We start from the raw sequence: 15,772 nt of genomic DNA, 5'->3' as shown, positions 1-15,772 counted from the left end.
TTTTCTGCATAGTGTCATTTTTCTGCATAGTGTCATTGTTCTGCATAGTGTTATTGTTCTGCAGAGGCATAGTGTTATTGTTCTGCAGTGTTATTTTTCTACATACTGTTATTTTTCTGCATAGTATCATTGGGTTTAAAGTTAAAAAAAATATGATCTTTAGGTTTGAATTTACCATTGGGTTTAAAGTTAAAAAAAAAAAAATATATGACCTTTAGGTTTGAATTTACTGTTTGAATTTCAAAATTATGACCGGTGGATATAACAATAAAAATTATGACCGTTGGGTAAAAAAAAAAAATGACCGTTGATCGAAGACATCGATTCAACAGCATCAATTCGGTCACCGATTCTAGTAATACGGTGGTCGGAGACATCGATTCGGCGGTGGTCATCGGAGACATCGATTCGGCGGCAGTCGTCGGAGACATCGATTCGATGGCAGTCGTCGGTGACACTATTACAACAATCGGCCCATCAGTGATGGCGGTACAATGGTCGGAGACACCAATCCGGTGGGCCATCGGACCTCCATCACAAGCGGCTCTATTGGCCGAGCCACCGGTGTTGGTAGTTTACTTAAAATATAAGTTTAAATTAAAAAAGTATAACCATTAGGGAAAATAATAAAAAATTTATGAATAATGAATATTTTATTGAATAGTCTTGTAAAATAGATAAACTGATGTGGGTGTTTTGTAAAAGTAATGGTGTAAAATAGAAAAAGTAGGTTTTTTGTGTAAAATAGACGTAATTTTTTCCACGAGCAGATGTGGTTGCTCTTATATGTTACAACTCTTTTTTATTTTTAATTAATTTATTTTGGATGCACCCACACTTTTTTTTTTTTTGGTTGTACACCCAACCATATCAATGCTGTGTCCTTTTATTTATTATTATATTTTATTATAATAATTATAATTTGTATTTTTTTTAAAGAAAATTTTGTATTTAATATAAAGATACATAATGCCCAAAAAAAATAAAAATAAAATAAAGGTACGTAATAGTAAACTTAACAAACAACATTTCTATCTTCACAACCAAAGTTTTCCATTCCACAAACTCATCTCCAAATTTTCCTACCATGAGAGGGAATAGTATTTTGGGGAAAAAAAACCGACCCATACCCGAATCCATTAGTCACCGGATCTTGTTAGTTGGAGACAGAGAGCACTGAGATTGACTGCAAGAGCAGCAATATTTCAATTTTTATTTCTTTCCTTTCAAAATTGAGACTTTCGAACTCGAACGGACCTCATGGCGAAGCCCGAGCCCGAACCCAGGGCTCGAACCGTCCTCGAACCACTCACCCAATTTGACCTCTCTACCCACTCACAATCCCCGACCCGATCCCTCGCCATCACCACCGTCTCCGATTCCCAAACCCTCATCTACATCGGAACTCTCGCCGGAACCCTAATTCTCCTCCAATCCTCTCCTAAAACCACCTCCTTTTTGCAAGCCATTACGGTCGCCGACGGTTCTCCGATCGATCGCATTATCGTCCTCCCCGAGATCGCAAAGCTTCTCGTTCTTTCCGATGGATCTCTGTTCTTGCTCGATTCGTTTCTGTCACAGCCCGCCAAGAAGCTCGCTTTCTTCAAAGGAGTCTCCGCGATCACCAGGCGATTTCGTAGCACTGGTAATCAAACCGAGAGTACGGATTTCATCGACAGCACCGCTTCTTCTTCTTTGGAGCACGCGAGCGCGAGTCAACGGCTTTTACAGAGGTTGAGTGGTGGAATCAGATCAAACGGTTTGAAAATCAAAGAATCCGAACAACAACAACAACAGCAGCAGCAGCAGCAACAGAGTGAAGCTAATAATTTAGGTCATTTCGTTTTCGCAGTTGTGATTGGTAAACGATTGATACTTGTAGAGCTCGTTTTTGGCAATAGAGTGAACAAAACCGACGTTGATGTTAATGGCGTATACGGTTCTCTTGTGGTTTTGAAAGAAATTCAATGTATCGATGGGGTTATCACACTTGTGTGGCTTGACGATTCCATAGTTGTTGGTACGGTTAACGGTTATAGTTTGTTTTCGTGTGTTACGGGACAGAGTGGGATTATATTTACGTTGCCGGATATGTCTACCCCGCCACGGCTCAAATTGTTGTGGAAAGAGTGGAATGTGTTGTTGTTAGTGGACAATGTGGGTGTTCTTGTTGATGAACACGGCCGGCCAGTTGGTGGGAGCTTGGTGTTCAGGCGTGGCGGACCGGATTCTATTGGGGAGATGTCTTCCTATGTGGTTGTTGTGAGGGATGGGAAGATGGAGGTGTATCATAAGAAGTCGGGTAGGTGTATTCAATCGATAAGTTTTGGTGGGGAAGGAGTTGGAGCTTGCATTGTTGCTGATGAGGAAGTTAGGAGTGGGAAACTTGTTGCTGTTGCAACACCCAACAAGGTATGTAAAACGAGCTTGATGGGGCTTCACCCATTTTTACAATTGATGGTCTATTTTGTTATGTAAAGGGTACAAGTTGTGTTGTATTTAGATGTTCACATTATGCCTTAACCAATAGCTTTTTTTAGTTCTGTTCTCGAGGGGTCTTGATAAATTCTCCTGTTTCATGTAAAATGGTTGCTAGGTTATTTGCTATCGTAAATTACCTTCTGAAGAACAAATCAAAGATGTTTTGAGAAAGAAGAACTTTAAAGAAGCCATTGCCTTGGTGGAGGAACTTGAGTGTGATGGTGAATTGTCAAAGGATATGCTCTCCTTTGTTCATGCTCAAGTGGGTTTTCTATTGCTGTTTGACCTGCATTTTGAGGAAGCAGTAAATCACTTTTTGCAGTCAGAGACAATGCAGCCTTCTGAAATATTTCCATTTATAATGCGAGATCCAAATCGCTGGTCACTGCTGGTATACATCTTTTCTAATGTCTATGTTTGGTCTACTCCTACGTTCTCTGTTGTCAAAGATTGCTTCTACCTCATACCATTGATTATGCTAACTATAAACTCACTCAAAAAAACCAAAAATGTAAAATAAAAAATACAATATCTGCCTAATAATTGATGATACCATACTTTCAGGTTCCTAGAAACCGATATTGGGGTTTGCATCCACCCCCTAAACCTGTTGAAGATGTTGTAGATGATGGGTTGTTGGCTATCCAAAGAGCTACCTTCCTGAGAAAAGCAGGTGTAGAAACTTTAATAGATGATGATTTTCTTTTGAATCCACCAAGTAGAGCTGATTTATTGGAGTCAGCAATCAAGAACATTATCAGGTGCTTACATTTCTTGACTTGGTGTGTCTTTTTTTTTTTTCTTTTTTCCTTTTTTTTTTCCTTGTGTAATTGCTGCAGCATGCCTCTCTCCCTAACCACTGCAGTGCCATGGGGTAAAGTAAACGGGGGAGGGTGTTGCAGGATCAGGTATTGGATTATCTAGTTTTCAATTTAAATTGTGCTAGCATTCAGATAAGAATGATCCACATTTTTTTCCCTCATCAGATTGTTTTAATACTTTTTTTAATGTTTTTTTTTTTTTTTTTTTTTTTTTTTTTTTTTGTGGCATGTGATCTGAGTAGTGGTGTCATTGTTTAACTCTATTGCTCTTACTATAGGTATTTGGAAGTTTGTCGGGAGAAAGAGTTAACATTGCCAGTGAGAGAGGGAGTTGACACACTATTAATGTACCTTTATAGAGCTTTAAATCGTATTAATGACATGGAGAAGCTGGCATCTTCAGAAAACAGTTGTATCGTGGTATGTACCAATATATACATATCACACACACAGACCTGTCTGATCACACACACATACATACATTTTGTATATCCTTTGCTTTCTTAAGTTAATATATTCATTATTTGTCCAGACTAATAGGGGACTTATGACAGAACCGCATCCCCCCCTCCCCTTTCCAAAAAAAAAAAAAAAAACTGATTTCTTCATGTGTAAATAATTGTCGAGGGGAGTCAAAGAAGAACTAGAAAACCTGAGCATTAAGAAGTTGGAAACATTGAATTATGGTTTCTAATAAAATAGAATTTTGAGGAAAATGGATGAGAAAAGTTCTCTGAAATTACTTGTCTAGAAAAATGGTTCTCAGTTATTCTGGTTACCTTTTCTAGGAGAAACAAAAAGAAAGTAAAATCAGAAAATTCACATTTATTAGATAAGAGAATCCTAGGAAGAAGTGACTGAACGAACAGTAAGATCACAAACAAAAACTAATTTTGTCACTCTAGATCCATGCTTTTCTTACACAGTTTTAGATTTCAACCACTAATCAAGCTATGCCTGGCTTTTCCATTAAGATGTATATTGTAAATCAAACAAACGAAATGAAGTTTTTAATAAGATTTGATTAAGATTTGATTAAGAATGAGAACACAAAACAATTAAGCAGTAGTGTACTGGGAAAAAAGAAGAAGGGAGATTAAGTCAACTGACATTCTTTTATCAGACAACTATACAGTGGTCTCATCAGCTTGGTCCCTGTGGCCTGAATTCGAACCTGTGTTCATGCTAATGTTCTAAAAACAAACAATTATGAGAGATAGAGAGAGAGAGAAATTGGGGGGGGGGGTGCTTTCTTCAAAAACAGTATAGGGTTTGAACTGGAAGGGTTGACCATCAGATCCATCTAAAATTGTTATGGATTTGGAAACATTGCATTTTTGTTTAGTTGTTGGGTCTGGATCAAGTTATTTTATAGACCTCAAGACAATGCAATATGTGAGGTTGGTGGTACACTGGAATCTTAGTATTCCAATGCATTGAAAAACAGAGTCCGTTGTCTGGAGCTTGCTTGAAGGATGACCGGTCAACTTGCATGGACGGTGCAGGAGGAGTTGGAAACTTTATTAGATGACTCTGGCCACCAACGGACGCTTGCCTTCCTCTATGCAAGTAAAGGGATTAGCTCAAAAGCTCTTGCTATTTGGCGCGTTTTGGCAAGGAATTATTCAACTGGTCTCTGGAAAGACCCCACTCTGGAGAATGACATACAGGATACCAGTAATAATGGTATCTCCAGTAAGGAGATTGCTGCAGTTGAGGCATCAAAGATTCTTGAGGAATCTTCTGATCAAGATTTGGTTCTACAACATCTTGGATGGGTATGCGCATTTCTTATACAAGTTTGGTGATCTTTGAAGAAAGCCTAATAATGAATGTGCTTGATGTACTTAATGGCTAATCAGGATCTTCCCGATGTCTCTTTTTAGGTTGCTGATATCAACCAGGTGCTTGCTGTTCAAGTTTTAACATCAGAAAAAAGAGCCAATCAACTTTCCCCAGGTGGGCCCCATGCCTATAAGAATGGTCATGTCATGATGAACTTTGGTTTTGATGTTATATATTTATTACACACGCACACACGTATGAATATATGCATGTGTATATTGATTCAAATGGGTGCCAATCTTTCTTTCTCCTGCTATGGCCAATAATTTTGTGTTTTCTCATGTGGATATCATAGGTGGTTCATGCCATCCTATTTTGTGTTTTGCAACGTTTGGAAATTTATTTCTCATCGCACTGGTTTTCCTCTTTGTTTCTTTTTATAAATCCTTTAGTGAAAATTTTTGTAAGCATCACGTTGTACCAATATATAATTATTTTTTAAATGTAGGGAGCTTTTTTAGGAGAATAATTTATTAGGAAGAAGAAATGCTCAAATGTGAGTGCCCATAAAGAATTATAAACAGACACTCATGAAGTCCAAACACACAATACACCCCCCCCCCCCCCCCCCCCCCCAATAATATTTGAACAAAGATCTCAAAAAGCTATTTTTAATATCTTGCATGGATTTCTCTTTGTTCTCAAAGATCCAATGTTTCCTCTTTCTCCATATGGTCCACATAATGCAATGTGGTGTACTTACCTCACAACCCTATTATGATGACTTCTAAACGCCTCTCTCTAGATGGTTAACAAATCAATGACCTGGCCTGGCATCACTGAAAGTACCCCAAAAGCCATAAATGCAAAAGACCATAGCTCCCTTGCAATAGTGCAATGCAGCAACAACTGCTCAATTGTTTCGTTCTAATAGCCACAATAAGCAACTCCATTTCACATGATCATAAGCCTTCTCTATATCCAATTTGAGTACCACTCTAGGTATCCTATCCCTTAATTTATTTTCTAGGCACTCATTAGCTATCTAAGATCTGTTGTCCTCGGACAAGAGTATTTTGATATTTAGATACTAACTTCCCTAACACCATCTTAAGTCTATTGGCCAAAACTTTTGCTAATATTTTTATACAGGCGACCCACCAAACTAAATATAGGGAACTTGATAAGATAGTTCAATATCTTATCAAAACTCAATAAGATAAAGGTTGCATATTCATCTCTTTATTTTCTTGGCTGTAGCAAGATGAGTGTCGACCCTCTGATTTGTGTCACTTCTTGGATTAATTTTATTTTTAAAATTTTTAGCAGCAGTTGAGTATGTAGCCTGTATGCTTAAATTGTCATCCTAGATTGTTTTACACTTCAATTATTAGTACAGATATCATCATTTCAAAAAGAAAAAAAGGAAAAAGAGTTCATTAAATTTTGCTAGCTGCAGACCTCTGTAAATTTTTTCCTTTCCTTTTTGTTTTTGTTGTAACCGGTCTAATATATTATTTCATTACTTATCACAGATGAAGTTATTTCAGCAATTGATCCAAGAAAGGTAGAAATTTTTCAAAGGTATGTTCATCACATACACTGCACCCCAGCTTTGCAGCAGTATAATTGTATGAAGTTATTTATATCAAAGGGTGCTCAACCTCTCATCTTCCACCTGCTTGGGATCTCTCTCATTTTGATTCGTTCACTTTTTTAGCTTTGTAAAACGATGATAGATAGACCACAAAGCTTCCACTTGGAACTAAAGCTAATAGATCATATTTATACTTGTAAAATAAGAATTATGTTGGTAAAAAGATAATTACTTCTGTTCCTTTTTTTTTTTTTTGTGTGTGTTATTATTTGCCCGATTACAGATCCATAAGCTTTAGCCATTGCTGTAAACATGCAATGCTGCTTGTTAATATTGTTTACAGTTTCTATTTTGATTTTGATTTTTGGTAAAGAAACAATAACTGTAAAGACTGATTAAAAAAAAAAAAACTGTAAAGAAAATAAAAATGAAGCTTGTTGGGTAGCCCTTGGCCAAGGCTGGATTTCTACACTCATTATCCAAAAAAAGGGGAGGGGGGAAACCTTGCTGTCAAAACTGTTGTTCAATTTTTCAAAATAAAAGGCCATTTTTTTTTGTGGCTGTGTGTTTTTCATTAAGAAACTTGTAGATTGGATATGGGGCTATGATATCCAGCCTACTTAAGAGAGCAGCTAAATCATATGAATTGTGAAGATCCATAGACTCTGGGACTGGTGTCAGAGCACCAATATGCGGTCCAGAATTTGTTGTATGCCTTCCTAAATGATATATGAAGGGAAAGTCAGAAAATAGTACTGATTCAAATTGCCCTTCTCATCTATCATGAGCATGTAGCAGGTTACTTTGATGAGGTAGCCTCAATTCTTTGTCTTTGTGATTGTATTTGGAAAGGTATTGATTAACATCTTCGTACTTGACCTTCCCTTTTCTTTTTTTAATAAAATTTCATGTTAAAAAGAAAAAAAGAAAAAAGAGGGAGCCTTATCTGTGTGTAACATATATTGAATGACAAAAAAGAAAAAGAAAATATATCCAATACTCCTAGGATATTCCTCTTTTTTTTTTTTTTTTTCTTTTTTTTTAATTATTATATATATGGAAACTCCTAGGATATTCTTTGATACAGCTGAAATTCATGTCAAATTCAATTTAAAAGGTGTATATTTTTAAGGTTGTAGGAAGGGTATAAGACGTCTTTTTCTTGAACTATACATTAAATTATTGAAGACTATAGTTGTATGACCTAAAATTATAAGTCATGCAACTATAGTCTTTAAGAACTGAAGTGTCCTTGCCATAAATTTGTTACCATTCAGGTAGTGTTGTTTGACTATCTATAACAGTAAGAGATAAAGGATTCATATAACTAACGGTACAGTTTGCTCTTCTATAAGTCTATTTTTCTCATCTGTGAGATTATTTCAAAGCTATATATAATACGGGTCTTTCATAACACAATTATGTGGTATCTTTTATTTTTGTTACAAAATTTTGTTCCTCATGTTTTTCTCAACCCCTTTTTCCCCCCTATGCTTCTGAAGCTTCTTTCTTATTTTATGTGCCTTTCAGAGTGTGAATTTGTTTTCACCTCTTTTAATTTCGCAGGTACCTCCAGTGGTTGATTGAAGATCAGGACTGTGATGATACTCAATTCCATACATTATATGCTCTATCACTTGCCAAATCAGCAATTGAAGCCTTTGAAGCTGAAAATACTTATCAAAACAGTGACATTGGAAGGGTAGATGAGACAGTAATTTCTGATAATAGAATGAACTCGATCTTTGAAAGTCCACTTCGAGAAAGACTGCAGATATTTTTGTCGTCTTCAGACTTGTATGATCCAGAGGAAGTTCTTGACTTGATTGAAGGATCGGAGTTATGGTTGGAAAAGGTCCATTGGAACTCTTATAATTACTTTGTTGTTGGTTCTGCCCATTGACTTGGCTGAATCTTCTGATTATGTACTATTGAGATCGTTTACTGCCTAATGATTTGCATCATTTCTTTCAAACTGTTTTTAGGTCAGGCATGAATGGCATTGATACTTTTTTAGTGCCAAATGGTAAATGGTCTTTGCTTATTGCTAAATATTATTCCTGACTTTGACAGGCAATTCTTTACAGAAAACTGGGTCAAGAGGCATTAGTGCTCCAAATTTTGGCATTGTAAGTTTCAAATTTTAACTACAGTCTTTTTACTTTTCCATTTCAATTTTGTTTTAGATTTGTTTTTAAAAGGCACTTCTCGTATATGAAAATTTGCGTGTAAGACACCTGAGGGCACAATACTTGTGTCCTGCACTCAGAAGATTTCAATAAAAGAATTTATCTTGTTCTGTCTTATGTGGAGCCAATGGCAGGAGATAAGTTTTAGGGTACTAAGCATTATGTAATTAAGCTGAAGCTATTACTTCTGAGATAACTCATTAATTGGATTATAGCAGTTAGTGGCTTCTCTTGTACTACATTCTTTAGTCTTGTTTTTAAATTGCAGATGTTTTTTAATTACTTCAGGGGGGAAAAAAATTTGCCGTCATTTACAGAAGGATAGGAGAAAAGTTGTTTTACATGGGTCTTATGCATTTTTTCTCAAATAATGTTTATAAGTGATTATACCTTTTCCTATCAATTTAAGCTTTCGGGATCAGTGAAAGTTTTTAATGAAATTTTATTTACCTGTATAAAAAAAATTATTTTTCATAGTTTCAGAGCAAATGGTCCTAAGTTTGAACGTTGTCTTCTTCACTCTTCCTCCCATTTAAAAATTTAAAACTTCCATTTATTGGGCCCCACTTTATTAATGGGGAGTATGGGCCTATATGTGGGGTGTAGTGTTAGAATAATAGATAATTGATTAAATTCACAATTTTCTATCAGCTCAAGCTTTTGGGATTAGTGATAGTTTATCGCGTTTGTTTTCTCTATTTGGTATGTGGAATTGACATGTTGATCATTGACCTTAAGATGTTGTCCCATATGAACTGCCTCATGTTGGTGTGCATGGTATCTCAAATCTCTTCCTCTCATCTTTTTCTCTGAAACCTTAACCAATGCCTTAAAGTTCTACTAAGATTGGAGACATCAGGAGAAACCTCTGCTTGTTTGGCTGGTGGTTTAGCTTCCATGGCTGGGTGTATTGATTTTTTGATAATTTGATAGTTACAACTCAGGAGAGGGGATTCAAATTTTGGTTCTCCTAATAAAGGAGAGCTTACTATGATACTAAACTACAAGGCTCTTGGCACTGGATGTATAGTCTATCAATTTCCTTGTTCTTGCAAGATGCATTACAGAGGGGAAAAAAAAAACAAAAAAAGCGTTGAACTTCTAAATTTTATTTCTCAAGAATTGTAGCTAATGTCACTTTGATCAGGTCGTAATAGTGGTGGGATTTTTGAGGATGTGGGATAGAAAACCGTTACAATATTTTTTGTGTGAATGCGGATAGCTTTCTAAGCATTTTACCTCAGAGTTGAATTCGATGCGACTGTGTTTCTGTTCTATACATATATATATATATATATATATTGCGTAAATCTGCTGAAGAATTTTGTTCTTTCATTCTTAATTGTGTATATCATGAGATAACATCTAGCAGTCTCCTAACATGCCCAGTCCATGCTCCAATGGTACCTCTTGTCCAAGAATAGGCAGAGGATCTGCTTGTGGTTGTAGCTGTGGCTGTGGCTGGAAGACCCAATTGGTGTGTGTATAATTTACTTAAAAAAGAAAAAGAAAAGAGAGATGTGGTTTGAATTAGCATTAGTTTAGATAAATTCTTTGTTGGGTATATTTTGTGGAATTTTGAAAATATAAAGGAATTTAAGCCCTAAACATTCATGGTTTAGGAGCACGTGCCAGCTTGTGAGTTTCATGTTATCTTAAAAGTTGTCAGTGAGAAGTGAATTGCTGGATATATGTGATTAATGTACACTTGTCTTTCAGGAAACTGGAAGATAGTGAAGCAGCTGAACAGTATTGTGCAGAGATTGGCAGACCAGATGCCTATATGCAGTTGGTTTTTTTCTATTCTCCCTAAATTTTTTATTTGTGTATATAAAACAAGTGTGTAGCTTTTTGTTAATGCACTTTGTCTCCTTTCTTTGTTTATGATGACTCAGGTTACTTGATATGTATTTGGATCCACAAGACGGTAAGGAGCCAATGTTTAAGGCTGCTGTTCGCCTTCTACACAATCATGGAGAATCATTGGATCCTTTGCAAGTTTTGGAGGTATTACATCCCCTTTCAGTCACAAGCATGCATGACCTGTTTGTCCATTATTCACTTCTTGCTTTAAGAATTGTTTTGCTTTCTACAGACTTTAAAGCTTATACTCTGGTTTTGCCAACGAGCTATAGCTCAATTGGCACTTCTTTCTCCCACAATAATTGGTTGGAGGGTGAGGTCGTTGGTTCAAGACCCATTAGGGTGTGTGTAACTTACCAATTAAAAAAAAAAAAAAAAAAAAAATTCTCACATCTGGTTTTACATATTGAGAAAGATTGGAGTGTAATCATTTATAGAAACTTGTCACATAGAGTAGTGCAAATCCATTGTTTTCGTCTATAACTTGTTCCGGAATATGAGAACTATATTATAGGTGACTGGGCACTTACTAATACCTCTTACTTCAAACATTGATTTTTTATCTACAATAACAATCAAGTCTAGTCGTAATTTTTTTGGGTTGGCGATCGGTGTTGTATGTGTTATTGTAATGAGGAAACTATAGGTCATCTTCTCCTACATTTTCCTGTAGCTCACTCGTTGTGGGTACGAATGTTACAGGTATTTGGGATCCAATGGGTCATGCTAGGTTCTGTGGATTGTTTGGTGTCTTGTTGGAGTTTTTGGTTGGGGAAATTTTCTTCGGACATTTGGAATATAGTTCCTGGTTGTTTGATGTGGGTTGTTTGGATGGAAAGAAATTGGCGCTCTTTTGAGGCTAAAGAGAAATTGATTGTTCAGTTACTAGCTCTATGCTAGAGTACTTTGTTTGATTGGACTAGGTGCTGGGGCTCTTCGACTTGTTCTTCCATCATTTTCTTTCTTCTCTTAGTATTATCACCTAAGCTGCTTTTTTTAATCTTTGTTGTTGTTTGTTGCTTTTTCTTGTGTTCACCATCATGAACACCTTGTACTTGCTTTATTCGTTTTTTCTTCTTGATTAATACTATTCTTATTACTTATCAAAAAAAAAAAAAAAAATCTTTTCCATCATTTTATTCTTTCTTTTTTTGGATTAATATTTCCATCATTTTATTCTAGTGGCCACATGTATTCTTTTCCATCATTTTTTATATTTGGAGTCTTATTCTCTATAATCTCCTTAATTGACCCATCCGTTTTTACTACCACTACTAATGTAGAAGATTTCTGGAGTTGGATAAAACTATCTTGCCCCTCATTCTCGTAGAGTATTTCAAGATCCTGTTTTATAACAAAGATAGGTTCTAGTTGACCAGAAGTTTTCTCCTATTGCATGTTACACATTGCTTTCTTTAGTAAGGCCACACCCTTTAATTATAAACCACCTCCCCCCCCCCCCCCCCCCCCTCCTCTTTTCCCCAGCCAATGGATGAAAAATCCATGATGTCTTTTTTTCCCCTCCATAGATTTTAGTTCATTACATTATACAAGGTAGAGATGGAACCCTCATAGCATGAATTGATGATGGCATCTATGCTTGTTTTATTCAAACTCGGTAAATATTCAGGCTTTCTATTTTTAAGATGGTATGGGTTCTGGGGTTAATGAGCTCTAGACCAAATAGCACTTCCTTCTCTTATAAGAGCCAGGTGGGGAAGCAGGTTTCTATTCATTAATAAACTGAGTAAAAAATATGCCATCATGGCCAGATTTGCTTTATGAACAAAAGGGAGTTAAAGGACTTTGGGAGGCTTTGAACACTGTGGTGGTCAGTTTTAACAAGAAGATGTGGTTTTACTTATCAAAAAAAAAAAAAAGAAAAAAAAGAAGAAGAATATGTGGTTTTAAAAATGTTTAGGGTTCATGCTAAAGAGAGAAAAAAATTAGGGTTGAAAATGGGCTCAGCATGCAAAGTCATGGAATTTTTGTACTAGAGTCTGAAGGTTAGATTCCTATATTCTAAATTGATGGGAAAGCTCAAATAAGAATGGGAGAATTGCATGGTTATTATTTTTCTAGATTAACTTATGTGGCCCTATTGTGATTTTAGTTTTTATTTTATTGATAGTCTGACATAGCTAATTTTCATTTTTTAATTGGTTTTATCAACTGTTAGTTGAATTGTTTGTCGGCCAACTATAGGGCTATGGAATTATGTAACATTTTAAACTTACGTGTAAACTATGAAAGGAATAAATGCATAAGGCCATCTAAAGTTTAGTGTTGCATACATAGTTAAGAAATTGGAATCCATATACACAATTTGAATTTGATTTACAGTGATTGTCGCATGATACACTGTCGTGGATTCCAAACTTTTACTTTTTGTGTGGAATTGGAATTCAATGCCAACTCAAGCTTATTAGACATCTAAACAATTTGGAATTGGAACCTCCAATAGCAAATCCAAAGTCCAATACAATGCCAAATCTAGGGATCTAAACAGATTATGAAGTTTGTTTGCTTTAGAAGTCTGGTTGGGAGTTTTAAGCTATTATGTTCTTACCAAAAAGTTGCTTCCTATATGGCAGAAATTGTCTCCAGATATGCCCCTCCAACTAGCCTCTGAGACAATATTGAGAATGTTTAGAGCTCGCCTTCATCATCATCGTCAAGGGCAGGTAAATTTATTTTGAATTTGAGATTTCTCGTGATGAGACAATAGGATCATGAACTACAGTAACAAATGTCTCTGACCTTTTTGAATATTCAGTCTTGTTCTTTTCCATATCATAGTTGCATTAGTTGATCTTTAAGCTTTATTGTGGTTCCTTCGTAAATGTAACAGCATGGTTTATCTTTTAGTTGGTCTTTGAACTTTGCTAATGAGCCCTGTCTCAAATAACAACTCTTCCTCTCTCAAGTGTGGGTGAAGGGTGAGGTTATATGGTCCAAAACCCACTTGGTGGATTTGCTCTCCTAATCATATTTACATTAACCAATCATTGATTTGCCTTGTTGCTGCCTTAGGTAACAACATGAAATGATAAAGGTTCTTTTCACCTATTCTATCCATATCCCTTTAAACCCCTTCATTGCTTTAGGCCTTCATTGAATTACATTGCATTATGGGTGACATTAAGCCAGATCTATTTGGGTTCCTCAAACCACTGTCCTTGCAGTAGATCAAATTAATATGGGAGCAAGATGATCTACTATAAAGCCATGGTATTAGTATAACTGAAGTCAACATAGTTTATGATCTACCTTTACAATCATCTATGTGTGTGTGTGTGCACACTTGTGCTTGTTCCTGTTGGTCACAGGCTGACAGCTCCATTTGCTATACATTAGGGGGTGTTTGTCAGATTTAATCATTTGGTCAAATTGGTTCTTTTTTTTTTTTTTTTTTTTTTTTTTTTTTTTTTTTTTAAGTTGTGTAGAAGATCGAAACTGGTTTTAAATCAATAAAAACCTGATCAAAGTATTTGTGCTCCATATTCATTAGGGGGTGTTTGTCAGATTTAATCATTTGGTCAAATTGGTTCTTTTTTTTTTTTTTTTTTTTTTTTTTTTAAAGTTGTGGAGAAGATCGAAACTGGTTTTAAATCAATAAAAACCTGATCAAAGTATTTGTGCTCCATATTCAGTTTGCTGAACTATATGTTAATTGCATTTTAGGTTTTCATGGAAACATGTGCAAACTGATTGAAGCAAAGCAGCAAACTAGAACCAATTCCATATTTTTTACAGAACTTACCAAACCCAAAATATTAAAAAACCAGTAATGTTGTTCATCGCTGCCCTGGTTTTTTAGTTTGACAATTGCTCCCACATGTTTTACCGAATCAGAGGGACAGGTTAGAGTCAGGTTCTTTGAAATTAGACTTACTGTAGCACACACTTCCTCCCCCTCAGGAAAGGGTGGACAGTAAGGTTGTGGGTTCAAAACCAATTGGGTGTGTAAACTTACTAATAAAACAAAATTAGGCCTGTTGTAAAGTATTTAATTTGATCTGTGCCTAAATGAATATTTCAGATTGTGCGTAATATGTCCCGTGCTGTAGACGTCGATGCGAGGTTAGCAAGATTGGAGGAAAGATCAAGACATGTCCAGATCAATGATGAGAGCCTTTGTGATTCCTGTCATGCCCGACTTGGAACTAAACTGTTTGCAATGTACCCAGATGATACCATCGTCTGTTACAAGGTTTGTGATATTGACCTTGTATATTTCAATGAGGATGAATTTCTGGAATAGTATGGGGCATTGAATTTCAGGATTTCACTGCAGAAATTCTTTATTTTCCAAAACATTTGGTTGCTGATGGGGCACAGGGAAAGGAATGCACTTCATCCCTTTAGATCCTAGTAGTTACTACTTACTAGTTGTAGGGATCAAATATTTTCCCCATCCATTGTCTTCATGGCTTTTGATCAAAGTATTCTTTACATACATCATACATGGACAATTGAGTAAACCAGGAAAAAAAACAGAAAAAAGAAATAAGTAAACCAGTTCATACTTCATTAATCTAGAATTTCATAGAAGTTGTGACCATCCAGTATAAGTCTTCTAACATTCAAGGGTTAAGTGTGTGCATCCTTGTTTGATTGATGATAAGAACTACATCCTTTCTTGTGCAGTGTTTTCGTCGTCAGGGTGAGTCGACTTCTGTCACAGGTCGCAACTTCAAGCAAGATATTCTAATTAAACCAGGTTGGCTTGTGACCCGATGATCTAGAGAAAGATGATGTAGCTGTGGATGTTCAAGACTTTAATGCTCTACAGCTCGGGGTTCGAAATAATACCTCCAGATTTTGACAAATTAGAGTCTAGTAGTTCTGGAAGCGTGTTAATGAAGTTCAGTGGAGGTCAAGATCCTTACATGCTCATGTTAGAGGCATAAATCCAAGTATCATCTTTGTAGAGTATAACCATAGAATCTACATACGGCACAACATCATATGATTGGTACACTGAATATGTATGCATTGCTTCCACATTGTAAATGCCTCAAATTTTTTGCTAA

At 36.0% G+C, this 15,772-nt stretch overlaps 1 protein-coding gene across 2 annotated transcripts; it reads left to right on the top strand.

Annotated features, from left to right (window-relative positions):
- Positions 1 to 1,048: 1,048 nt before the first annotated feature.
- LOC126707547 (vacuolar sorting protein 3) lies at positions 1,049 to 15,772 on the top strand. 2 transcript variants are annotated; one of them, XM_050407260.1, is made up of 14 exons: positions 1,054 to 2,412; positions 2,597 to 2,872; positions 3,046 to 3,242; positions 3,581 to 3,722; positions 4,808 to 5,080; positions 5,189 to 5,261; positions 6,623 to 6,671; positions 8,251 to 8,539; positions 8,758 to 8,813; positions 10,593 to 10,661; positions 10,769 to 10,880; positions 13,331 to 13,420; positions 14,779 to 14,949; positions 15,387 to 15,772. In XM_050407260.1, the coding sequence occupies exons 1-14, from the start codon at positions 1,261 to 1,263 to the stop codon at positions 15,477 to 15,479; spliced, it is 3,042 nt and encodes a 1,013-aa protein (XP_050263217.1). In that variant the 5' UTR covers positions 1,054 to 1,260; the 3' UTR covers positions 15,480 to 15,772. The 2 variants fall into 2 exon arrangements, with proteins under 2 accessions (XP_050263218.1, XP_050263217.1); XM_050407261.1 differs by lacking the exons at positions 13,331 to 13,420; positions 14,779 to 14,949; positions 15,387 to 15,772 and adding an exon at positions 11,439 to 12,634 and having other exon boundaries at positions 1,049 to 2,412.

This window comes from Quercus robur, chromosome 11 (genome assembly GCF_932294415.1).
Source record: "Quercus robur chromosome 11, dhQueRobu3.1, whole genome shotgun sequence".
Classification (NCBI taxonomy): Eukaryota; Viridiplantae; Streptophyta; class Magnoliopsida; order Fagales; family Fagaceae; genus Quercus; species Quercus robur.
This window is presented reverse-complemented; position numbering and strand designations above follow the sequence as displayed.